Below are 27,720 nucleotides of genomic sequence, written 5' to 3'. Positions count from 1 at the left end.
CTTCCAAAGTATATCTTTAAATTGTTTGTGTTTTAGTACTATATCTCTTGACACAATGATGAAAATAATCATGGCCTCTAAACCTTCAAGCTGCATACTGGACCCTATTCCAACTAAACTACTTAAAGAGCTGCTTCATGTTCTTGGCCCTCCTATGTTGAACATAATAAACAGCTCTCTATCCACCGGATGTGTACCAAACTCACTAAAAGTGGCAGTAATAAAGCCTCTCTTGAAAAAGCCAAACCTTGACCCAGAAAATATAAAAAACTATTGGCCTATATCGAATCTTTCATTCCTCTCAAAAATTTTAGAAAAAGCTGTTGCGCAGCAACTCACTGCCTTCCTGAAGACCAACAATGCATACGAAATGCTTCAGTCTGGTTTTAGACCCCATCATAGCACTGAGACTGCACTTGTGAAGGTGGTAAATTACCTTTTAATGGCGTCAGACCGAGGCTCTGCATCTGTCCTCGTGCTCCTAGACCTTAGTGCTGCTTTTGATACCATCGATCACCACATTCTTTTGGAGAGATTGGAAACCCAAATTGGTCTACACGGACAAGTTCTGGCCTGGTTTAGATCTTATCTGTCGGAAAGATATCAGTTTGTCTCTGTGAATGGTTTGTTCGGACAAATCAACTGTAAATTTCGGTGTTCCTCAAGGTTCCGTTTTAGGACCACTATTGTTTTCACTATATATTTTACCTCTTGGGGATGTCATTCGAAAACATAATGTTATCTTTCACTGCTATGCGGATGACACACAGCTGTACATTTCAATGAAACATGGTGAAGCCCCAAAATTGCCCTCGCTAGAAGCCTGTGTTTCAGACATAAGGAAGTGGATGGCTGCAAACTTTCTACTTTTAAACTCGGACAAAACAGAGATGCTTGTTCTAGGTTCCAAGAAACAAAGAGATCTTCTGTTGAATCTGACAATTAATCTTGATGGTTGTACAGTCGTCTCAAATAAAACTGTGAAGGACCTCGGCATTACTCTGGACCCTGATCTCTCTTTTGACGAACATATCAAGACTGTTTCAAGGACAGCTTTTTTCCATCTACGTAACATTGCAAAAATCAGAAGCTTTCTGTCCAAAAATGATGCAGAAAAATGAATCCATGCTTTTGTTACTTCTAGGTTAGACTACTGTAATGCTCTAGTTTCAGGCCACCCGGATAAAGCACTAAATAAACTTCAGTTAGTGCTAAATACGGCTGCTAGAATCCTGACTAGAACCAAAAAATGTGATCATATTACTCCAGTGCTAGCCTCCCTACACTGGCTTCCTGTTAAGGCAAGGGCTGATTTCAAGGTTTTACTGCTAACCTACAAAGCATTACATGGGCTTGCTCCTACCTATCTTTCCGATTTGGTCCTGCCGTACATACCTACACATACGCTACGGTCACAAGACGCAGGCCTCCTAATTGTCCCTAGAATTTCTAAGCAAACAGCTGGAGGCAGGGCTTTCTCCTATAGAGCTCCATTTTTATGGAATGGTCTGCCTACCCATGTGAGAGACGCAGACTCGGTCTCAACCTTTTAGTCTTTACTGAAGACTCATCTCTTCAGTGGGTCATATGATTGAGTGTAGTCTGGCCCAGGAGTGTGAAGGTGAACGGAAAGGCTCTGGAGCAACGAACTGCCCTTGCTGTCTCTGCCTGGCCGGTTCCCCTCTCTCCACTGGGATTCTCTGCCTCTAACCCTATTACAGGGGCTGAGTCACTGGCTTACTGGTGCTCTTTCATGCCGTCCCTAGGAGGGGTGCGTCACTTGAGTGGGTTTAGTCACTGACTTGATCTTCCTGTCTGGGTTGGCGCCCCCCCTTGGGTTGTGCCGTGGAGGAGATCTTTGCGGGCTATACTCGGCCTTGTCTCAGGATGGTAAGTTGTAGGTTGAAGATATCCCTCTAGTGGTGTGGGGGCTGTGCTTTAGCAAAGTGGGTGGGGTTATATCCTTCCTGTTTGGCCCTGTCCGGGGTATCATCGGATGGTGCCACAGTGTCTCCTGACCCCTCCTGTCTCAGCCTCTAGTATTTATGCTGCAGTAGTTTATGTGTCGGGGGGCTAGGGTCAGTTTGTTATATCTGGAGTACTTCTCCTGTCTTATCCGGTGTCCTGTGTGAATTTAAGTATGCTCTCTCTAATTCTCTCTCTCTCTCGGAGGACCTGAGCCCTAGGACCATGCCTCAGGACTACCTGGCATGATGACTCCTTGCTGTCCCCAGTCCACCTGGCCGTGCTGCTGCTCCAGTTTCAACTGTTCTGTCTGCGGCTATGGAACCCTGACCTGTTCACCGGACGTGCTACCTGTCCCAGACCTGCTGTTTTCAACTCTCTAGAGACAACAGGAGCGGTAGAGATACTCTTAATGATCAGCTATGAAAAGCCAACTGACATTTACTCCTGAGGTGCTGACTTGCTGCACCCTCGACAACTACTGTGATTATTATTATTTGACCATGCTGGTCATTTATGAACATGTGAACATCTTGGCCATGTTCTGTTATAATCTCCACCCGGCACACCCAGAAGAGGACTGGTTCCTCTCTAGGTTTCTTCCTAGGTTTTGGCCTTTCTAGGGAGTTTTTCCTAGCCACCGTGCTTCTACACCTGCATTGCTTGCTGTTTGGGGTTTTAGGCTGGGTTTCTGTATAGCACTTTGAGATATCAGCTGATGTAAGAAGGGCTATATAAATAAATTTGATTTGATTTGAAATTAGAATGACCGCAATGTATTAGTACTTGCTGCATGTTTACAATGCTCTCCATATGTATTTGGACAATGATGCTACATTTTTTACTTTGTATTTATTTGCCTGAGTTTCAATGAGGGAAAGTTTGCTTTTGTTGATTTGTATGTTTTAAATGTGTTTGTACGGGGTGTGCGAATAGTTGACACCTCATCGACACCTTAATTCAGGCCTAATATATGGCTAATAGGACATACTAAAGGCCTTGTTAGCTACAGTGCCTTCAGAAAGTATTCACACCCCATAAATTATAACACATGTTGTTGTGTTACAGCCTGAATTCAAGATGGATTACATTTTTTTTACCCATCTACAAACAATGTGCCATAACGACAAAGTGAAAACATGTTTTTAGAAATGTTTGCAAATTTATTGAGAATGAAATACAGAAATATCTAATTTACAGAAGTATTCACACCCCTGAGACAATGCATGTTAGAATCACCGAGTCTTTCTGGTCTCTAAGGACTTTGCACACCTGGATTGTACAATATTTGCTCATAATTGTTAAATTCTTCAAGCTCTGTCGTTGGTTGTTAGACATCTTGCCATAGATTTTCAAGCCGATTTATGTCAAAACAGTAACTAGGCCACTCAGGAACATTTCATGTTGTCTTGTTAAGCAACTCCAGTGTATATTTGGCCTTGTGTTTTATGTTATTATCCTGCTGAAAGGTGAATTTGTCTCTCCGTGTCTGTTGGAAAGCAAACTGAACGAGATTGTCCTCTAGGATTTTGCCTGTGCTTAGTTCTATTCCGTTTTTTTTATTCCCCATTGTGTGTAGGCCAGTGACACAAAATCTCAATTTAATCCGTTTTCAATTCAGGCTGTAACGCAACAATGTGAAAAAAAATCAAGGGGTGTGAATACTTTCTGAAGGCACTGTATACTTTTGCACCTTAAAATAAACTGCTACCCATAATTATGTTTTTGTTCAAACACTGCATATTGATATTTTGAATCGTAGCTATTGATATACAGTAGATATATTTCCAATGTAAATTGTATATCCTCCACTATAAATTTGCTCATAGTCTCCTATGATGTGTAATTGTTCTATCTTTTCTGTACCTATGTGTATATACTGTATGTAGACTATGTGTAAATTCCTCTGTCTTTATTTATTGTGTCTTTATATTTTGTCTATTGCTCTCTGCACCATTTCACCAAGTCAAATTCCGGCTATATGTAAATGTTCTTGTCGAATAAAGGGGATTCTGATTCTGACTAAAGAATGTATATTCAACGTGTTTAAGTGTTGTATTTGTTTCACTGTTTTGAAAGAGAATAAAAAACAGTTATTTTATGAAAAATAAATACATCAAATTGATAGACCAATAATTTGCATAAAAATGTATGCCATGCACTATGAACAAGAAACGTATTCGATGCATTTCATTGTTAGTATTCTGATTGGCCAATAGATGGCGATTCATACCATGCCATGAAACCAAGTAAAATTGTCCATTGTTAACTGTAGTCTGTAACACATGGCTCTCCAACCCTGTCCCTGGAGAGCTAACGTCCTGTAGGTTTTCGCTCCAACACCAGTTGTAACTAACCTGATTCAGCTTATCAACCAGCTAATTACCATGTGGGCTAGATTAAAGTTGGCGTGAAAATGTACAGGACGGTAGCTCTGAGGGAACAGGGTTGGAGAGCCCTGCTGTAACATGATTCCCCTTGAAGCCAAGTCCAAATACAGATACACAGAGCAACATTTGGAATATCCTATATGTAAAGAATCTTCATTTTCACATCACAAAATGAAAAGTGAATGTAGTCGTTCATAGGATAAGGGGGAGGGGGCATGAGCTCTGGGGGCCAATGCGACTTTCATCAATGTCTATTTTTGTTGTTGTTAATAAATAATTGTTGACAGTAACCCTCAAAAAAAGTCATTCGAAAAAACAATTTCATTTCTATATGTACTAGGAAGCTAAGTATTTGTTTCTTGGGATTCAAGAATGTGACAGATCAAAGTGCCTCAGGCCTTGAAAAAATAAATAATTTAACTGATTGAAAGCAAGGGGATATCGGTGAACAAATGCCGTGGTCAGGCTATGGGGCCAGTACAATAAGTGGTGCTTACTCAGATGTTCAAAATGTAGCAGACCAAAAACCTAATGCTCCTTTGGTAGTTCTTTATGAGTTTTAGTGTAGAAAACGATCTCTCCGCAGAAGCGACAGTTACATGGAAGGTTAAAAACAGCTTGATTGTCGTAGCAACATCAGGGAAACTGGGCAGAAGGGAGTGGTGCAAATACAGCAGTTATGCAACATCTTTAATTGAGCCTCTCGCATTCTCCTTATTTGGCAACCTCACCACATTACGGAAAGAGACAAACTGTATAGGAAGTTCTGGGACAGGTCGTCTGGAAACTGGACAGCCAATAAATTGGTAGATGCAAACAGATGATCATCTTTAGCGGACAACAGTTCTTTTGAGCTCAAACAAAAGAAAGCAGTTTACAATTTTGATCATACTGGTAAACCAGCATTTGAGTTGTGGTTGCAATATCAACAGTCCCTTATCTCTGGTGCTTGGCATACATAATTCAAGACTAATTTTAAATTGTAAGCAGCGCAATGGACATATAATGCACAATGTCTCAGAAAAGACTGTCTGGGTTGTCAATACTCAGAATGGAAAACAGTCGGGCTCGCAACCTGGACCTGCGGTTGTGAGGCTGGTTGGATGTACTGCCAAATTCTCTAAAACGACGTTGGAGGCGGCTATGTTAGAGAAATGAACATTCAATTCACTGGCAACAGCTCTGGTGAACATTCTTTCAGTCAGCATATCAATTACACACTCCCTCAAAACTTAAGACATCTTTGCCATTGTGTTGTGTGACAAAACTGCACATTTTAAAGTTTACTTTTATCATCCCCAGCACAAGGTGCACCTGTGTAATGATCATGCTGTTTAATCAGTTATTGATATGCCACTCCTGTCAGGTGGATGGATTATCTTGGCAAAGGAGAAACGCTCACTAACAGGGATGTAAACAAATTTTGTGCACAAAATGTGAGAGAAATAAGCTTTTTGTGCATATGGAACATTTCTGGGATCTTTTATTTCAGCTCATAAAACATAAGACCGATACTTTACATGTTGCATTTATATTTTTGTTTCCTGTAAATAGTTATAGATGATAGGCTATTGCATAATCTAACAATAGTAAACTAGTGTTTTGAGGGTGGACTGACTGTATTTTTTGGCATTCATAGACTGGTTTTACACACAACAATCTTTTGAAACCTTCAAATAGACTAGATACTTGCCTGGCTACCCAAACTCCTTGCTCCAGCCAAACGCTACACCACACCCACAGACTTTAGTTTCTTCTCTGCAATGAGTCTGAATCTGAGTACCCAGAACGCAAACACATTCTAACCGCTCTGATTGGTCCCAGAAACCAATAAGTTGAGCCAAAGCCAGAACACACGTGTGTAAAGCAGCGTTATAAAAATTGGTCATTGCCTTTGATTCTCTAATTGGTTAGAAATGATCCAATCGCTGATGACTTTTGTACAACACCCCTCATTTTGACATCACCACAAACTACTTAAATTATGTCAGTCTCAGACTGAAGTATGTAGCGAACATAGAGCAGCGGAAGAATTCAGATTGAATTGTCAGGCAAACTAGATACATAAAGTGCTTTCATTTCTAAATCGTAAACCAGATACAGTATATATACAGTACCAGTCTGGGTACAAGTTTGGGCACAGCTACTCATTCAAGGGTTTCTCTTAATTTTACTGTTTTCTACATTGTAGAATAATAGTGAAGACATCAACACTATGAAATAACACATACAGAATCATGTAGTAACTAAAAAAAGAGTTAAACAAATCAAAATATATTGTATATTTTAGATTCTTCAAAGTAGTCACCCTTTGCCTTGATGACAGCTTTGCACACTCTTGGCATTCTCTCAACCAGCTTCATGAGGAATGCTTTTCCAACAGTCTTGAAGGAGTTCCCACATATGCTGAGTACTTGTTGGCTGCTTTTCCTTCACGTTGCGGTCCAACTCATCCCAAACCATCTCAATTTTGTTGAGGTCAGGTGATTGTGGAGGCCAGGTCATCTGATGCAGGTCATCACTCTCTCTCCTTCTTGGTCAAATAGCCCTTACACAGCCTGGAGGTGTGTTGGGTCATTGTCCCGTTGAAAAACAAATGATAGTCCCACTAAGCGCAAACCAGATGGGATGGTGTATCGCTGCAGAATGCTGTGGTAGCAATGCTGGTAGTGTGCCTTGAATTCTAAATAAATCACAGACAATGTCACCAGAAAAGCACTCCCACACCATCACACCTCCTCCTCCATGCTTCACGGTGAAAACCACACATGCGGAGATCATCTGTTCACCTACTCTGCGTCTCACAAAGACACAGCGGTTGGAACCAAAAATCTCAAATTTGGACTCATCAGACCAAAAAACTGATTTCCACCGGTCAAATGTCCAATGCTCATGTTTCTTGGCCCAAGCAAGTCTCTTTTTCTTATTGGTGTCCTTTAGTAGTGGTTTCTTTGCAGCAATTTGAACATGAAGGCCTGATTCACGCAGTCTCTTCTGAACACTTGATGTTGAGATGTCTGTTACTTGAACTCTTTGAAGCATTTATTTGGGCAGCAATCTGAGGTGCAGTTAACTCTAATGAACTTATCCTCTGCAGCAGAGGTAACTCTGGGTCTTCCTTTCCTGTGGCGTTCCTCATGAGAGCCAGTTTCATCATAGCGCTTGATGGTTTTTGCGACGGCACTTCCGAATTGACTGACCTTGACTGAAATTATTTGAGCTGTTCTTGCCATAATATGGACTTGGTCTTTTACCCAATAGAGCTATCTTCTGTATACCACCCTTACCTTGTCACAACACAACTGATTGGCTCAAATGCATTAAGATTGAAAGAAATGTACTTTTAACAAGGCACACTTGTTAATTGAAATGCATTGCAAGTGACTGCCCCATGAAGCCTGTTGAGAGAACGCCAACATTGTGCAAAGCTGTCATCAAGGCAAAGGGTGGCTACTTTGAAGAATCTTGAATATAAAATATATTTTGACAGTCGTTGGTTACTACATGATTCCATATGTGTTATTTCATAGTTTTAAAGTCTTCACTATTATTTTACAATGTATAAAATAAAATAAACTTAGAATGAGTAGGCGTGTCCAAACTTTTGACTGGCACTGTATATCTGGAAATCCCAGCTCATTGGCTATCTACCTAGCTATGTTTCAAAACAATAGGTGGTCATTGGACCAAGACACTATCAATCAAGTGAATGCTGCTCGTCCATTGGTGCGTAATGATGTCTGATCTTCATGGGCTAATTGACATGTTCTGTAGACAAAATGTAACATGGAATGTTGAAACATGTTTAGTTGCCTTCTACAGTGTCTAAGGTTTGCACAGAAACCAAACTTGACCGGGTTAAGATTGTGAGGTTTCTGGCTGAGGATAGCTGAACGGCACCAGAGTTATTAGCCTCTCACTTTGCCAGAAGAAATGCAATTCTAATCATATCTAAAGCATTCCTTTAAAACGTGCTTTTTTGACATCTGAAATCCAGGAAATGGCTTCTTGATATAAACTGAGTGGGACAGTGCAGGAACTCATCATTGGCAGATATCAATGGACTGTCCAATGGCAGGCATCAATGGCGTTTCCTGATATCAAGGAAAGCCCACATCAAGAAACGCCCCAAATTGTGGTCTGCAATTGCACTATATTGCAAAGTCATACTGGGCAGACTTCAATGCAATGTCTATTTTATGTTGATACAACATAATGTCATTGAAAAGACGTGGAAACAATAGTCACTCAACCAGTGTGTGCCCAGTGCGATAGGCCTATGTCAGTTTCCGTTTCATAAGATGATTGTGAGCTGCACACTCCATTATTTGATTACACGCGATGGAATCCATGTGCATATGCCTATTGCCTACTTATATAGAAAAACTCAATTGACATAGACTGTTACTTTTTCACACTGTTTTATTTCACACTATTTGAAAATCTCCGCAGCGGCAGTCCGCAGTCAGGTTTCAAACGTTAGGCTACTTTGGACGGCAGGCGGGGGAAGAGAGGCAATCCTGGGGTGAGATTTACTTTACCATTCAAACCAGTGCTGGGTGGAGCTACAGTATCTACGGATGGAGTCACTCCAAACTTGGCTCGCCAGTCGCCACAAATACTTTACTTAAGCAAGTTGGACTATTTACCAATGTGAATGTCCGGCAGACAAAGTGTCCAGGTGAACAGCATTTGATCTGCCTCCATACTGAGTTTTATCGCGCAGCAAGTCCCGTTTTTCTCCAATATCGGAAGACTGATTTTTATTTTATTTTAAATGACAAATGCTGATTTTCCTGGAAATGTAATCTATGAAACAAAGGCAGAAGTTGCAGGAGAATTGATTCCTTTTTTCCCTGTCCCGAGAACTATTGGAAGAGATGTATTTCTGATCATGGACTAAAGAAGATGCATTTGCCCTGTACATCAAAACATATGTTTTGCCTGCGCGATTAGCATACAGAGATCCTTGTGGATTAATTTAAGGACGATGGATAATTTTTTCACCGAGGTAAGTTGACTATTAAAACTTTGTTGTAATAAAAACGCATCATTGTTGGTTAAAACAAGTCTGTAGTAGGAATTATATTTCAAGAAAGTGATGGGAAACAACTTTAATTATTTTGGGGGGGGGGCTGAAAGTTGATGCCATGTAACCTATAGGAAAAATACTTATGCGCTCTAAGGAATACGAATGAATAGCAATTTTTCTTATTTCTGTAACGTCGTTCCTTATAATGCAATAATGTGAGAGAGTTCATCAGACAGTGGGTCGTAACGCTAGCTCATAGATTTAGGCTGTGTGTCAAATGCTTCTGGATAAAACAGGGTTTGGACCTTTTCCAAGTAGAACTCTGGCATTTCCGTACCTTCGTTTTTTCACGTTTCCTCCTAGAAGACATCCTGCGAAAGCTAATAATAGAAGCAATAGAATATGGATTCAACCTACACCACTTGAGTAAAGGGAAACTGTAATTAGCCGACAATTAACTCTTGTTGATTTGACAATAGGCATGCATATTTATAGCCTATAGAAAACCCAAACCCTATGATCCTCGTTACTACGTCTGCTACTGTAAAGGCTTGTTATTACAGTTTAATCATGTTCGTTAAAGAACTGATAATGCTTTATACCTTTCAATATTTTAAATATTGTTATCCCACAGTTGCTATTAGCTTAATGCTTTATATTGATCCTCTTCATAAAAACCTGAGATATTAAATGGGATAAAACATGGGATAAAACACAAAATGCTTGTAAGTTTAACCTGCATACAAAATGTTCCAGTGTTAAATCAACACTGATGATGTTCAATTCAACATTGGTCCAGTGTCTACACAACGCGTGTGGCAATAGGCCTAGCTGATTATTGAGATGATTAGCAATGCATCTAAAATATGTGTGTGAAAAAAAACTGTGTCTTGAGTATCATTTGAAATGTTGAGACAAGAAGAAGGGGAGGGGTGTGTTGCACTTTAACCGTTCGCTTTCTCGGTGTGGAAACGTTATTTGGAGAGTTCAGAACTGTCACGTTCCTGACCGGTTTTCTGTTATTTTGTATGTGTTTGACGGTCAGGGCGTGAGTTTGGGTGGGTAGTCTATGTTATGTGTTTCTATGTTTGTTAAGGGTGACCTGATATGGCTCTCAATTAGAGGCAGGTGGTTTTCATTTCCTCTGATTGAGAGCCATATTAAGGTAGGTGTTTTCACACTGTTTGTTTGTGGGTGGTTGTCTCCTGTGTCAGTGTCTGTATGTTACGCCACACGGGACTGTTTTCGGTTTTGTTTGTTCGTTCGTTTTATGTAGTCAGTTTTCCTGTTATTGCGTTCTTCGTGTTTCATGTAAGTTCATCGTCCAGGTCTGTCTACATCGTTTATTTGTTTTGTTAATTATTCAAGTGTAGTTCGTTTTTTCGTCTTGTTTAAATAAATCATGTCATCACACAACGCTGCATTTTGGTTCAATCCCTGCTCCTCCTCTTCGGATGAAGAGGAGTAGGAAAGCCGTTACAAGAACCTGCTACACTTATGAAAAACAAGTTTTGATTTATTTCATACCATTTACAAGTTTGGTCAATTTGTTCATTGCGTTTTGTTTGTGCGCAATCAGCATGTGTCTTGTTTCTCTGTCCTCTTAATGTTGACGGAGCATGCGCAACTGAGCACACATAGAAGTAGGCTAACTAGCCTGCTGCGCACAAATGTAGGAAAGTACCCATTTGGGGATGTCTGATTTTTGAGATTCCTTCTCAGTCATTTTTTCTTCATCCATTGTGAATGATAATACAGTGTATATATAATATAGAAACTAGAGAGTGTTTTCTATCCAATAATTATAATAATATGCATATTGTACGAGCAAGAATTGAGTAGGAAGCCGTTTAATGTGTAGAGCAAATTATGCTAATGCAAAACAGCACCCCCTATATTGACAAGAAGTTAAACCTGGAGGTTCAGATTAAAAATCCTAAAGTCTTCAGACTAAGCTGTTTTGGCTCTGGGAGTGTATTGTCCACAGGTGAACATGTCATGGAAAGTCATAGAAAATGAGAGTGTAGAAAGACTTCCTAGTGAAGGAAGGAGAACATTACGTCACGTCCGAACAGGGACTTGACCCCTGGACCCTCAGATTAAAAGTCTGATGCTCTACCGACTGAGCTATCCGGGCTCTGAAATTGCCTATTTTCATACACCTAACCTGCCGGGCAGAGGCACGTGCTGACGAGGGGGCATTGTCAGATGGTATATTTCCCCAGAGAACCAGGTCTCCATTCCAAATTATACAGTCAACGAAATCTGAACTAGGCATCCCCTCCAAAGATGCAATTTGTCCAAGACTTCGTGGCGCAACGGTAGTGCGTCTGACTCCAGATCAGAAGGTTGCGTGTTCAAATCACGTCGTGGTCAATGTTTTTATGTGTGTAATCTCTGCCTTCTTTACTCATTGAATCAGCACTAGTACCAATGTGCCTTTACAGTAGTAATCTCACACAAAACAAACAAACCAATGCTACTTTACATGACATTTGTCTCTCACAAAAGCCTGGCACACTGCAAATTCCTAAATCAGATGATGCTGTGTGATTGATAGACTTAAATCAGTCTTCGAACAGGGAGTTTAACTTCTTATGGCTTGGGGGATGTATTTCGACGTCTGGATGAGAAGCGTGTCCCAAGTAAACTGCCTGTTACTCAGGCCCGGAAGCTAGGATATGCATATAATGGGCAGATTTGGATAGAACACACTCTAAAGTTTCCAAAAAGTTTCCAAAACTTTCTATATTATTATTATTCAGACCCCTTGACTTTACATTTTTTTACAGCCTTATTCTGAAACGGATAAAAAAAAAAAATCCTCAGCAATCTACACACAATACCCCATAAAGACAAAGCAAAAACAGGTTTTTAGAAATGTTTGCAAATGTATTAAAAACAAAAAACAAATACCTTATTTACGTAAGTATTCAGACCCTTTGCTATGAGACTCGAAATTGAGCTCAGGTGCATCCTGTTTCCATTGATCATCCTTGAGATGTTTCTACAACTTCATTGGAGTCCACCTGTGCTAAATTAAATTAATTGGACATGATTTGCAAAGGCACATACCTGTCTATATAAGGTCTCACAGTTGTCAGAGCAAAAACCAAGCCAAGAGGTCAAAGGAATTGTCTGTAGAGCTCTGAGACAGAATTCTGTCGAGGCACAGATCTGGGTGAAGGGTACCAAAAATATTCGGCAGCATTGAAGTTTCCCAAGAACACAGTGGCCTCCATCATTATTAAATGGAAGAAGTTTGGAACCACCAAGACTCTTCCTAGAGCTGGCCGCCAGGCCAAACTGAGCAATCGGGAGAGAAGGGCCTTGGTCAGGGAGGTGACCAAGAACCCAATGGTCACTCTGACAGAGCTCTAGAGTTCCTCGGTGGAGATCAGAGAACCTTCCAGAAGGACAACCATCTCTGCAGCACTCCACCAATCAGGCCTTTATGGTAGAGTGGCAAGACGGAAGCCACTCCTCAGTAAAAGGCACATGACAGCCCGCTATGAGTTTGCCGAAAGGCACCTGAAGACTCTCAGGCCATGAGAAACAAGATTTTCTGGTCTGATGAAACCAAGATCAAACTCTTTGGCCTGAATGCCAAGCGTCACGTTCTGGAGGAAACCTGGCACCATCCCTATGGTGAAGCATGGTGGTGGTGGCGGCATCATGCTGTGTGGATGTTTTTCAGCGGCAGGGACTGGGAGACTAGTCAGGATTGAGGCAAAGATGAACGGAGAAAAGTACAAAGAGATCCTTGATGGTAACCTGCATCCATGTTCAGCCTGGTGGCCTTCAACAAGTGAGATCCTAAGTGAATATGTTATAATTAAAATTAAGTTAAATTAAGTATTTGATGAGGCATTATTTTGAGGGCCTAGTTTTACACAAATACAGTGGCCTGAAACTCATGGTTTTCAGGGATGCGAGTCACATTATGATGGCTTGCAAAGTAATGTGTAATTCCTATTGGAATCCAGCCAGAGTGGGGATATCCAACACTTTTATTCACCCGCAGCCTACATTTAGAATGACTGCCAGGTTGAAAATGATAAGATATGAGACTACCTAAACCATTTAATCTGGAAAAAACATTTCCAAGTAACAGATTGAATTAGTTTTGAAAAATGTATGTTATTTATATTTGAGTAGCATATGATTAATTAATCAATCAATGTACATGCAAAAACATAGATATTGAAACAAACAATTCTAATGAACATCCTGCAATAGAACATGCTGGGAAATATGATAATGATGGTGTGGTTTCGGTTTAACACGGGTTATTAACAGCAAAACTGATGTTCTTTTTAACTAATGAGTGTTAATTTAACACTTAAAGAGTTAATTTAATACCTGAATCAACACGAAAAAATGGGGAAGGGTACATTGAAAAATCAGCACTAGGTAACACTTGCTAATTTGCTGTGTGAGTCAGGGAAATACTGTGTCGAAACCACAGTGTACATACAATTTTGGTATTTATTAGGATCCCCATTAGCCACTGCAAATGCATCATCTACTCTTCCTGGTCCACAATGACAGTTGATTTGTGATACCTGTATGATGACAAGAACACCACTCCCTTTTGATGATGCAGGTATAAGCTCCACCTGAAAAAGTGTTGATGTTTGAGTCACACCTGAATATCACTTTGCCCCAAGCGGTTATTGCACCACCACTGACAGTTGGGAAAGTTGACTTCACCTATCTATCTATCATTACGTATGATGTGTTTGTTTATTGGCGTGGGTGTGGCTGAATGTGGCTGAATATAATTTCAAAACCCATTTCCCCCTCAGGTAGAAAAGGCATGATCATTACCATAACCAACCAAAGTAGGCAAACAAGTAGAAGCAACAGTTAGTTGATATCCTTGTTGCATGACAACAGGACGATCGCCAAGGATCTAGAAATTCTGAAAAACAATGAATATTTCTCATTGCCAGAAGTAGGCAGGCTCACACAGAGTAGTCTCAAATATCGGCCTGCCTGCCTTTATATCTCTCAGTTAATCTCTGCCTGAAACAAAGCCCCCAGTCTTTAAGGAAAAGGGCATTTGACAAGGAAACAAACTCGCTTCCAACCAGTAAAGGTTGTGCAGAGAATGTAGATTAGCTTATTTCCCAAAGGTAGATACATATAGATATATCCTTTTCGGTCATGATATTCAAAAGTCAAAACACTGACTGGCTTCAAGGTTGAGTGCTCATTCATTTAGTGGTGATAGACGGCACTCACCACTGGCCATTTTATTGTACGTTTTATTGGCCATTTTATTGTATAGATTGGTAAGATAACATTCACAAGTAGGTTTTCCTGTAGACTCCCATGGCCCATTTTTAGTAGCCTACAACCTTATCCAGTGGCCAGTCGGTCTTGACACAGCAGAGTCAGACGGTTCAATGTCTATCAGCACTGTCAGTTGAATGGGCTTGTGTTTATTTGAACTGCTGTGTTGTGAGCGGACTTGTTTCAAGATAGCTTAGGCAGACTTCACTTTCCACCTACAGTGCCTTCAGAAAATATTCCTATCCCTTGATTTATTCCACATTTTGTTGTGTTACAGCATGAATTCAAAATTGATTCAAATGGATGACACACAATACCCTATAATGACAAAGTGAAACATGTTTTTAGAAATGTTAGCAAATGTATTGAAAATGAAATACAGAAATATTGCATTTACATAAGTGTTCACACCGCTGAGTCAATACATGTTAGAATCACCTTTGGCAGCGATTACAGCTGTGAGTCTTTCTGGGTACGTCTCTAATAGCTTTGCACACCTGCATTGTACAATATTTGCCCATTATTCTTAAAATAATTCTTCAAGCTCTGTCAAATTGGTGGTTGATCATTGCAAGACAGCCATTTTCAAGTCTTTCCATAGATTTCCAAGCAGATGTAAGTCAAAACTGTAAATCGACCACCCAGGAACATTCTGTGTGTGTCACGTTCCTGACCTGTTTTCTCTTGTTTTGTATGTCTTTATTGGTCAGGGCGTGAGTGTTGGGTGGGCAGTCTATGTTTTCTATTTCTATGTGGGGTTTTGTGTTCGGCCTGGTATGATTCTCAATTAGAGACAGGTGTGTATCGTTTGTCTCTGATTGAGAGTCATACTAAGGCAGCCAGGGTTTCACTGGTGGTTTGTGGGTGTTTGTTTCCTGTGTCAGTGTTTGGGCCACACAGGACTGTTTGAGGTTAGTCACGTTTGTTGTTTTGTATTTTGTAGTGTTTTCTTGTTATTTACATTAAACATGTACAATTACCAATCCGCATCTTGGTCCGATCCATGCTCCTCCTCGTCTGAGGAGGAGAACGACATTGACAGCCGTAACAGTGTGTTCTTGCTAAGAAACCTTGGCCTTGTGTTTTAGCTTATTGTCCTGCTGAAATGTCATCTCCCAGTGTCTGGTGGAAAGCAGACTGAACCACGGTTTCCTCTAGGATTTTGCCTGTGCTTAGCTCCATTCTGTTTGTTTTTTGTATCTTGAAAAACTCCCCAGTCCTTAACTATTTCAAGCATACCCATAACATGATGCAGCCAACACTATGCTTGAAAATATGGAGAGTGGTACTCAGTAATGTGTTCTATTGGATTTTCCCCAAACAGCACTTTATATTCAGGGCAAAAGTTTTATTGCTTTACCACATTTTTTGCAGTATTACTTTAGTGCCTTGTTGCAAATAGGATACATGTTTTGGAATACTTTATTCTGTACAGGCTTCCCTTTTTTCACTCTGTCAATTAGGTTAGTATTATGGAGTAATAACTACAAGGTTGATCCATCCTCCGTTTTCTCCTATCACAGCCATTAAACTCTGTAACTGTTTTAAAGTCACCATTGGCCTCATGGTGTAATCTCTGAGCGGTTTCCTTCCTCTCTGGCAACTGAGTTAGAAAGGACGCCTGTATCTTTGTAGTGACTGGGTGTATTGATATGCCATCCAAAGTGTATTTAATATCTTCACCATGCTCAAAGGGATATTCAATATCTGCTTTTTTTCTTCTTCTTTGTGTTTGAAATGTTCTGCTTGACTGAGGGACCTTACAGACAATTGTATGTGTGGGGTACAGCGATGAGGTAGTCATTCAAAAATCTTAAACACAATTATTGCACACAGAGTCCATCCAACATATTATGTGACTTGTTAAGCATATTTTTACTCCTGAACTTATTTAGGCTTGCCATAACAAAGGGGTTGAACACTTCTTGACTCAAGACATTTAAACTTTACATTTTTAATAAATGTGTAAAAATGTCAAAAAACTATTTCACTTTGACATTATGGGGTAGTATGCATAGGCCAGTGACACATACACATTAATCCATTTTAAATTCAGGCTGTAACAAAACAAAACATGGGGAAAAAGTAAAGGGGTGTATACTTTTTGAATGCATTGTATCAGGTCCAAGGCTACCTGATGTGTCACTAATAACACTAGCACATTACTGGTAGAAGTTTCCCCCTAGTGCAGCTCTGGGTCAACTAGGCTGATTTCCCCTATGCAAATCTTAAACTGAAGAATGAAAACTGTTAGAAAGTGAAACTACATCCTGAGCACTGAGGGACAACTTTATTCTACACTTGTGGCAGGTCTGTGGGACTGAGTGCTGACATGGCCAATGGCCATTTGAATCATGGAAGCATTTTTTGATAGATACAGTATGTCTCAACATTTGAAACCCATAAGAGATTTAAGACAGTGTCAGCTCACTTCACTAAAGAGGGTTTCTTTCATATCATTTTATCAGTATAACTATTTTGCGAGGGTACTTCTTGTACAGTTGCTGATAAAACGATCATCAGTGATCATTAAAAAAAAACTCAAACACCGAATATACTCTTTCAATGCATCAGTCACTTATTGAGGACACTGTGACCTAACTGTTTCATGAGCAAAATATGTTGAGCCTCTGTGAATACAACCTCGTGAAATCATTCTAGAATACCTCTGCTTTGCAGGCTACTCCCATAGCCCGCAACTGTCTGCATTTCTCATTAAGGGCATAAAATATAATAGCCTAATCATGATGTTAATAGTGTTACCACAACAAACACAGTCTATATACCCACATTATACTGAAACGCTCTCATGATGAATTCAAAGCAGCAGTGCTGTGTTAGATGTTGAAGTGGCTTTCTTTCTTCCGGCTTCTTCAAGGGTTGAAACATGACACCTGTGAAACGGCTAGATGGAATTTAAGATCTTGCAGATTTATAATTTTGTGCTCAGCTGCCTTTGTCTTCTACCCAATGCGGTTAGCGTGTATTCCTGTTCTTACTGAACATGTGCTTAGTCTGAAGCTTCATTATGTGGACAATTGTCGAGATTAATTACAAGTTAATAAACTGGACACAAGACAAACAGCCATACAAGTGAATATTTGGGAACACTTAACTTGACGGGTACCTACTTATGTACTTCATAACACAGTTATAAACCATACCAGCATTCATAAGCAACAACTGCAAGGCAACAATGGCAAAACATAACAAAAATATCAACTTGGTGGTTGTTGGCTCAAGTCGACATAAGCACGTGTGAAACTGCTAATGAGTGTGGTATGTATGGGTTATTAATGTGTTATGAAGTAGGCTTGTAAAGGTTTGAATGTCAGGACATGAAATTTGTTGGAGCATGTACAGTTGAAGTCGGAAATTTACATACACCTTAGCCAAATGCATTAAACACAGTTTTTCACAATTCCTGATATTTAATCCTAGTAAAAAGTCCCTGTCTTAGGTCAGTTAGGATCACCACTTTATTTTAAGAATATGAAATGTCAGAATAATAGTAGAGAGAATTATTTTTTTCAGCTTTTATTTCTTTCATCACATTCCCAGTGGGTCAGAAGTTTACATACACTCAATTAGTATTTGGTAGCATTGCCTTTAAATTGTTTAACTTGGGTCAAACATTTCAGGTAGCCTTCCACAAGCTTCACAGAATAAGTTGGGTGAATTTTGGCCCATTCCTCCTGACAGAGATGGTGTAACTGAGTCAGGTTTGTAGGCCTCCTTGCTCGCACACACTTTTTCAGTTCTGCCCACAAATGTTCTATAGGATTGAGGTCAGGGCTTTGTGATGGCCACTCCAATACCTTGACTTTGTTGTCCTTAAGCCATTTTGCCACAACCTTTAAGTATGCTTGGGGTCATTGTCCATTTGGAAGACCCATTTGCGACCAAGCTTTAACTTCCTGACATGTCTTGAGATGTTGCTTCAATATATCCACATAATTTTCCTCCCTCATGATGCCATCTATTTTGTGAAGTGCACCAGTCCCTCCTGCAGCAAAGCACCCCCACAACATGATGCTGCCACCCCCGTGCTTCATGGTTGGGATGGTGTTCTTCGGCTTGCAAGCATCCCCCTTTTTCCTCCAAACATAACGATGGTCATTATGGCCAAACAGTTCTATTTTTGTTTCATCAGACCAGAGGACATTTCTCCATGTGCAGTTCCCAACCGTAGTCTGGCTTTTTTATGGCGGTTTTGAAGTAGTGGCTTCTTCCTTGCTGAGCGGCCTTTCAGGTTATGTCAATATAGGACACGTTTTACTGTGGATATAGATACTTTTGTACCTGTTTCCTCCAGCATCTTCGCAAGGTCCTTTGCTGTTGTTATGGAATTGATTTTCACTTTTCGCACCAAAGTACGTTCATCTCTAGGAGACAGAACGCGTCTCCTTCCTGAGCGGTATGATGGCTGCGTGGTCCCATGGTGTTTATACTTGCGTACTATTGTCTGTACAGATGAACATGGTACCCTCAGGCATTTGGAAATTGCTCCCAAGGATGAACCAGACTTGTGGAGGTCTGCAATTGTTTTTCTGAGGTCTTGGCTGATTTATTTTGATTTTCTCATGATGTCAAGCAAAGAGGTACTGAATTTGAAGGTAGGCCTTGAAATACATCCACAGGTACACCTACCAGTTTCATGAAGTTGGCCATTGACAATTTGTAACATCTGAAACAAAAACAAGGGTCTTGTCTTAGCACACTTTTAGGAGGGTTGTATCGTATTTCGCCCTTCATTTTAGTGCATGTAACCCTACCAAATTAAATAAGGAAGAATCTGTGAGCCAGCCAGTCAGTCAAGTTTCTCCTGAAAAATGGCTGCTGGATCATTTAACACTTTTTCACGCCACTCTTGAAATAACACCTCAAGGAGGCAGATATTTTGGATCGAAGCCAGAACAATGTGTGCAATGTATCTCGAAGCGTTTTCTCCGCCCTGAACCGACAGAGTAAGGTCACAGAGCAACTGTGACGGTGACAAATTAAACATGGTCCAATCCTGCATCTCCTACGAACTGATTGAACCGACTGTTTACATACCCAATGGCTTAATACACTTTTGGCCAAAATCTGCTCCCTTTTGGAGACAGCCCCCAAACATCCCAAATACAAAGGTCAGTGTCCACAAAATTCCTCAAAGTCTTTTGACTTTACGGTTTTCTAGGTTAATCCCTGCTTCAAACATCACGATACAGCTCAGTATGTAGATCTCTATAGCATCTAGACTGGGCATGTCTTCACCTCGCTGCTAACTGTAAGGATATACTCACTGAGCCACTGTGTGTTTCTGTTTACCATGTCAAGGTGTAAATTAGTGTGGAATATAAACCACTTTTACCCACACTCTTCAGTGCGAATGGATGAGCTTGAGAAAAACAATCTGGGTTGTGTTCATTAGGGCAGGCAACAGAAAACATAGAAAACTTTTTGCAATGTAAAACAAAAATGTGTGTTTCTTATTTGACCATTTCAGGTAGTCCCTTCCTGTTTCGCATTCTTTTCCATTTGGTATGCAATAAAAAAAGGCCCAATTTCCTGCCTGATTGCTGGTAACATTCCGTACGGCTCTGAAACATCTTACCTCTACCGTCCTCCTGCTTGAGTCAATATGTGTGCCTGTATACAGGCCATGGTTGTGTTCCATCACTTCATACTTCATAACACGTACTACTTTTGGTTCCTTGTCACCTCTTTGCATGTTTTTGGTTCACACATTTTTTTTTAGGTTTTTGCGATCAGTGGTGCAGCTTTTTTGATTCATGATATTAGCTTTGCTTCTTGTACGAAAATACAGTTCTGCAGTCTGTTGTCTTTAGTACAGAATGCTGAGGATACCCACTGGGCACAGACTTCAATTCAACGTCTATTCCATGTTGGTTCAATGTAATTTCAATGAAATTACGTGGAAGCAATCTTGATTCAACCAGTGAGTAGTCACTCAGTAAGCTTTTTTAATGTAATATCCCATTTGAAAAAAAATGTAAAGCTTTTGAGCATAAAATACATAAGCAATATATCAAAATCATCAGGAGAAATAGAAAATGGCTTCCTGACACTAATGGCTCCTGTTGGGTCGGTGTTCCAGACAGTCTAGCTGGTCAATTATAAACAGCATAAAAGTATCTCAAACGTACCGTGTTTCATTTATGTGCAGTGACAAGCTGTCTCCTATATGCGGTAAGAGCTACTGAACAAAGAAAAGCCCGATGCATTTTAACCTTGCCTTTTTTTGCCAACTGCTTTTATCGTTCATCGTTCCGAGCAGATATGAGGTGTGATTTAAAGTACTTGTGAATGGTCGAATTGGTTTCTAGGTTATGCCTAGTTTTATCTATCAACTGCCCCTTCTTACTTTTTCTATAGAGAGATAAAGACACGATGTGAGATCATGTGGGAGTTGTAAGATGGATTCATGATGGATAAAAGCTTGTCTTGTCTGGACATTCTGTTTGATTATTTAGTTGTTATTATCTCCTGGTCATGCAACCCTGTTACGGTGGAGGAGCTACTGGACTTTTCCTCTAAGAGCACTACTCAACTGCTTAATGATTCAACAGTTCTTTTTTTTTTATACACGCTGTTGGGAAAGCGTTTAATGTTAAGCGTTAAAGGCTTAAAGGGACACTGCGGGATTTTTGCAATGAAGCCCCTTATCTACTTCCCCAGAGTCAGATGAACTCATGGATACCATTTTGTATGTTCAGATAGTGAGAGAGTATGGCAGTAGGAAAGATAGAGGTTGTGTCAAAAGGCATTAGGCCGGATTTGAAACTATGCCAATACTGCAGATGTGTGCCAGAGGCTGCCGCATTACAGCCAAACCAGCCAGGCCACATGATCCTTGTTCCTTTTCAGTTCTATTTGCTGTGGGAGCTCCCTTATCAATGACATACATTGTGGTTTGAATGTCTTTGTAAGTTCAAGGCGATTTAAGAATGTATTCACTCTTTTCCAAAAGGCAATGGCTTCTGTTCCTAGGTTTTAATTAGCCATTTCTATTAAACGCCAAAATAGGTTCCAACTCATATCCAAAATGTCCATATCTTCCAATAAAACTACTTGTGTGATAATTGCAATAAATAAATCTCTCATTTATTACTCACAGTCCTAACGTTAGCCACAACCAATGGGAATGTGTGTCATGTACACGAATGAGTTATAAAGAAATAAAATTGTGTAATACACATGAAATGCGTTGTGAAGAAAATTGTGTAATACTTTTTCGTGTGCCTGTCAAGAATTTTGAATAAGTAATTAGTGTCATTTCACAAAAAGCTGTAATAGTGTGTTTGGGTAGATGGGTACGTTAGGCTTTGAGGTGTTTTTTCATGAAACTAAGGACATGAGGATCCGGTCAGGTAAACAATCTTCAGAGGTTGTTTATACGTCGTCACCCGAGTAATACCTCACCACTTCTGCCAACATTATTAGCAAGACTACGAAATGGCACTCAGTGCCTTGAAACAGTTCCGAAAAGGCTATGAAGTCATCAGATGACCAGGGTCATATTCACTAGAAGTGAAACGGAAGAAAACAGACAGAAATGGGGAATGAATACCTGAACACGTCCATTGCAAAGTGTTTTACTCCGGTGTGCACTAATGAATTACGACACAGATTTTAAACGCCGAGAGGGTTGGACTACCTCCCATTTTTTTCTCTTCTTCTTCACATCGCTGACTGAACAAACAGCCTTGAGACCAAATATACAACTTTATCTTCGTTGTTCAGTCCGTTTTTAGTATGTCCTGCCTAATGCCATAGCTCAATGTAACAGATCACGGTGTCTTGAGTATAACAAGGGTGACTCTTGTTACCGCTAGAAGAAAGCCAGAAAGGGAAGCCGGTATTTACATTCACCCCCCCCCCTCCCTTCTCCTGCATTTGCCCTCCTCCGCTACAATTTTGCAAAACTCTGGATATCCGCACCGGGGGACCACAGCTGGCCAACACATGGCAACACTGGCCTCAGCTGCCAGTCTGTAATATACACACGCACACAAACACACATGGAAAGTAGGTCAGCAAGTCTTTGAGTGTGGGGCCACCGGTTGCTAAGCGAAGGGGCAGAACGAACCCTGATGACTCGGTTGCGCACGATGCGTACAAGGCAAGCAGGTACGAGCTCCATTAAGGATGCAAAAAGACAATACAGACTCAAACTTGAATCAATGTTCAATAACAATGCTCCCTGTAGTCCCCACATCAAGGTCAGCATGCCATACACAGTGGACCAGAGTCAGAGTGTGAATTATACTGTGACATTCAGGGGGTCTCTATTTTTTGGGGGGACCTCCTATGTAATTTTGAATGGGCCTGATAGTAAAGACATGTCATATAACTGTAAACATTTTGTATTACATTTTAATTGGGCAACAACACAGCCAGTCATGATGTTTTCATCTTATTGTCAAACAAAAAACTTCACAAAGTAGGCTACCTGCGGATGTTCGTCCACCCCAAATAATAACCCCCCCCCTCCCCTCGGGCCCCTGTATATTCGCACTCTGCACTGGACCCACTCCATTTTGCCTACCGCTCCAACAGATCCACAGAAGATGCCATGTCCATTGCAATTCACAATGGCCTAACTCACCTGGAAAAGAGGAACACCTACTGTATGTGAGAATGCTGTTAATTGACTACAGTTCAGCATTCAACACTATTGTTCCCTCCAAGCTCGTCACCAAGCTCAGGGCCCTAGGCTTGGACACCACCCTCTGCAAATGGATCCTGGACTTCCTGACAGGCAAACACACAGGCTGTGAGGACTGGCAACAAACTTCTCCTCCGCACTGACTCTGAACACTGGGGCCCGTCAGAGATGTGTCCTCAGCCCTCTGCTATACTCCCTGTTCAGCCACGACTGTGTGGCTAAGCACGACACCAACTCCATCATCAAGTTTGCTGATGACACCACGGTGGTAGGCCTGATCACTGACAACGACGAGGTAGGAGGTAAGTGAACTGGCATTGTGGTGCCAGGACAACAGCCTCAACGTCAGCAAAACAAAGGAGTTGATTGTCGATTTCAGGAAGCAGAGGATAGGATACGCCCGATCCACATCCACGGGGCTGCAGTGGAGAGAGTCAGTAGTTTTAAGTTCCTTGGCGTCCACATCATTAAGAACTTGACATGGACCAACAATACCACCACCAATTTTCAGACAGCTAAAAAAAATTGCTATGCCTCCGGATCCTCTCCAAATACTTCCGCTGCACCATCGAGAGCGTCCTGACTGGCTTTATCACGGCCTGGTACAGGAACTGCTCCGCCCACGACCGCAAGCCCCTCCAGTGGGTGGTTAAGACGTCGCAGTACATCACTGGGGCCGTGCTCCCACCCCTCCAGGACATCTACTCGAAGCAGTGCCTGAGGAAGTCCCGCAGCATCATCAAGGACCCCAGCCATGGACTGTTCACTCTCTTACTGTTGGGCAGACTGTATCGAAGCATGGGGTCTCGGACCAACAGACTCAGAGACTGTTTCTATCTACAAGCCATCAGACTGCTGAACACTTGAACTGGACTAGTGAAGACAGCCTTGCACTGACTCTCCACACCGTAACACACATGCACTCATGCACAGTCACACACCCACTCACACACAAACACATTCCTACTACACACACATCACAACTGCTGCTAGACTTGTATGTATTATTGCTAAATACTGCAGAATTTAAACACTTGCTCTAATCCCCCCGTCCCCTACACACGTGTAAATATTGTTCTATAAATTGTTGACTGCCTTCCTGACACATTCTTTTAATTCTATTCTACTGAGCCATTCTACTTTTTATCCTTATCTTTTATTATTTCTTATTGGTTGCATTACAGAGAGGGAACCTGCGAGTAAAACATTTCATTGGATGGTCTTTGCTCGTGAACTCAGACAATACGCCTTGCCGTGCAGTAGTTCTCAGTGAGGTCATCAGACATAAGTCTAACTTGAAGGCTCTCTCTGAGTCCTCTAATGAAATTGGTCGAGAGATACTGAGCAGAAATGTTAAGTTGTACAGTATATGCCATTTAGCAGACGCTTTTATCCAGTGGTGTGTGAATAATTTTTTTTTGTATGGGTGGGCACAGCGGTAATCAAATCCACAACCCTGGCTTTGTGTTTGCCAAACGGTAGCAACTGAGCTACACAGAATCATCACAACTTGAGCTTTCGTTCAGTGTTCATGTTAGCCCTGCTTTCATTGAAGTTTATTTTTATTCTGTTCTTTTCCCCAACAAAAATTGCCAGGGAACAAGAACAACATTGTCTTTTGTCTTTATCCAGTTGCAATATGTGTTCCACGGCTGCCATGAAGTCTCTGGCTCAGGTGAATCATACTGTACTGTCTCTGCATGCAAAGCAAGTACTGCTGATTGTGTTTGTTTGTAGCTCAGTTGGTAGAGCAGGGCACTTCTAACACCAGGTTAGTGGGTTTGATTCCCAGGACCACCCACATGTAAAATTTATGCACGGATGACTGTAAGTTGCTTTGGATAAAAGTGTCTGCTGAATGGCATATATTATTGTTTTATATTATTGCTCAAATACAGAACTACTACACTACAGTATATAGAAATGTGTTTTTAAATTACACAAGGTTTTCAGTGATACCTCCAGAGTAGTAGACTTTGTAAATGCTCATAAACCATTTTGGTTATTGTTGTTGATGGAGATTTTGTATGGCCAAATAATGAATCAAGACTGTTTCAACGGGGATTAGTAAAGCATTTTAAGAAATGAACTATGGGTTGTGGGAAGTGGAAATGAGGGTGGAATAGGACGTGACTCTTTTTATAGCGAACAAAAATATAAACGCAACATGCAACAATTTCAACAATTTTACTGAGTTACACTTCATATAAGGAAATCAGTCAGTTGAAATAAATTAGTTTGGCCCTACTCTATGGATGACTAGGCAGGGGCGCAGCCATAGGTGGACCCGGGAGGGTACAGGCCCACCCACAGACGATCCCGCAGGTGAAGAAGCCGGATGTGGAGGTCCTGGGCTGGCATGGTTACACATGGTCTGCGGTTGTGAGACTCATTAGATGTACTGCCAAATTCTGGAAAACTACGTTGGAGGAGGCTTGTCTGGCAACAGCATTGGTGGACATTCCTGCAGTCAGAATGCCAGTTGCACACTCCCTCAAAACTTGAGACAAATGTGGCATTGTGTTGTGTGACAAAACTGTAGGAAAACTGCACCGAGTGGCTTTTTATTGTCCCCATCACAAAGTGCAGCTGTGTCATGATCATGCTGTTTAATCAGCTTCTTGATATGCCACACCTGTCAGGTAGATGGATTATCTTGGCAAAGGAGAAATGCTCACTAACAGGGATATAAACAAACTTGTGCACAACATTTGAGAGAAATACACTTTTTGTGCGTCTGGAACATTTCTGGGATCTTTTATTTCCCTTTACATGTTGCGTTTATATTTTTGTTCAGGGCCCCCTTGGCTAATACACACACACCTTTGTATCCTGTCCAGACACACATGCACACCACTGCTCCTGACTCTGTTCCGCTATACCCGCCATTGGGACACACAGACACACACACACACACGCACATGTTGTCCAGACTATACATGCACGTGCCCACACTCACACACCCGAGGGCCTAGTCTCACTCAACACACCCTGGTTGACAAATATTGATAAACACTCAATCATTTTTGCATTTCTGCAGATGCAGCATGAGGTGGCCCCCAAAATGCCGGACCAAAAATACAAGCAAAAACATACTCCCTTTTCTATGTAAACTGCATATATGACTCTGTGTGGAAACAAAGGAACTTGCACAGCAAGCACATCTGAGATTACAGCCTTGGCATTTGGAGTTGTTTTGTTCAAAGTAATTGGTATGAGAGAACCAAAATGGCAGCTTGTCGATTAATATTCTCTCCGATGAGGAGGATGAAGGCAGTAACGCCATTCCCGAGTCCAAACAGGAAAGCGAAGTAGGATTTTAATCTTCACTTCAAAGCCGTTGGGGTTTTCAAAAGGTTTTTTTGAAATATTTTTGTTTGAAATGTAGGTTCATCTTTCTTATGCACAGGATAAGCGTGTTTATGTTTTAGTTGGGCCTAGCAAGGCTCAGAACTTATTTTCTTCTCTGTTATTTCATGTGGCTGTCTTGAAATGAGATGCCAAAAGCTTCTTAACCTCTTCGGTCTCCCTTGTGCTTTCTAGCGAAGTTACGTTATCGACACAATATTGTCCTGAGTGGCTCAGTTGGTAAAATCATGGCGCTACCAAGGTCGTGGGGTTCAATTCCAGCAGGGCTCACATACACATACTAAAACTGGATGCACTCACTGTAATGTGAATTGGATAAAAGAGCCTGCCAACTAGAATAATGCAGAAATGGATTTATAAGACTTGAAACCCTGGATTATTGGGAAATTACTATGTTATTTATATGTACAAGACTGCAGTGATGACCATTTAATATTGTGTCAAGGTCAAGGCTATAGCGTACAACCACAAACACCTGTTTTCTACATTGCTTCCAAATGTACCTCCCAATGAACATTCTGGGGGGAGTAGAGGCATTTGTGATTGTTTTAAGAGCTTAGATTATTTTTGGATTGGTGCACTGAGAGGGATTTGATCTTTTTTAACACTGTAACATTTTGTAATAAGATGTTTTAATTTTATTTATGGATTACTTTCAAAAGAAATATGAGGAAAATGTATAGGTTTCATTTCTGTCAAGTAATCAGTTGAGATTGAACATAAAAGAGCAAGTTAAATGCTGCCCCACATCTCCTTTAAGGAGCCTCATTGATGATAATTCACGGTTGCAGCAGAAAAGAAATACCTTATCACGCTGTTCCAACAGCTAGAATGTAGCTTTGTATTCCTTTGACAGCAAATGCATTGTACAGTTCCATGAAATTTGGAGACATTAACTAGGTTTCCATCCAACTGGGGGCATATTTTCATGTGACTATTCTAAAGTCTGCATGGAAAGAATATGTGCATTTTCCCACCAAAAGGTGTGTTTC

General features: G+C 40.9%; 1 protein-coding gene and 2 non-coding genes across 3 annotated transcripts in view; 2 read left to right on the top strand and 1 right to left on the bottom strand.

The window, feature by feature from the left end:
- Window positions 1-8,982: 8,982 nt before the first annotated feature.
- The window catches only part of myo10 (myosin X), a 266,652-nt gene continuing 247,914 nt past the window's right edge, over window positions 8,983-27,720 (top strand). The window contains exon 1 of the mRNA XM_039003646.1: window positions 8,983-9,366. Coding sequence (XP_038859574.1) covers window positions 9,346-9,366 — 21 coding nt within the window. The 5' untranslated portion in view covers window positions 8,983-9,345. The remainder of the gene's footprint in view (window positions 9,367-27,720) is intronic.
- Window positions 11,452-11,524, bottom strand: trnak-uuu. Its single transcript has one exon. It is a non-coding gene; the product is annotated as a tRNA-Lys (tRNA).
- Window positions 11,692-11,763, top strand: trnaw-cca. The gene has a single exon. It is a non-coding gene; the product is annotated as a tRNA-Trp (tRNA).

This window comes from Salvelinus namaycush, chromosome 11 (genome assembly GCF_016432855.1).
Source record: "Salvelinus namaycush isolate Seneca chromosome 11, SaNama_1.0, whole genome shotgun sequence".
Lineage (NCBI taxonomy): Eukaryota > Metazoa > Chordata > Actinopteri > Salmoniformes > Salmonidae > Salvelinus > Salvelinus namaycush.
This window is presented reverse-complemented; position numbering and strand designations above follow the sequence as displayed.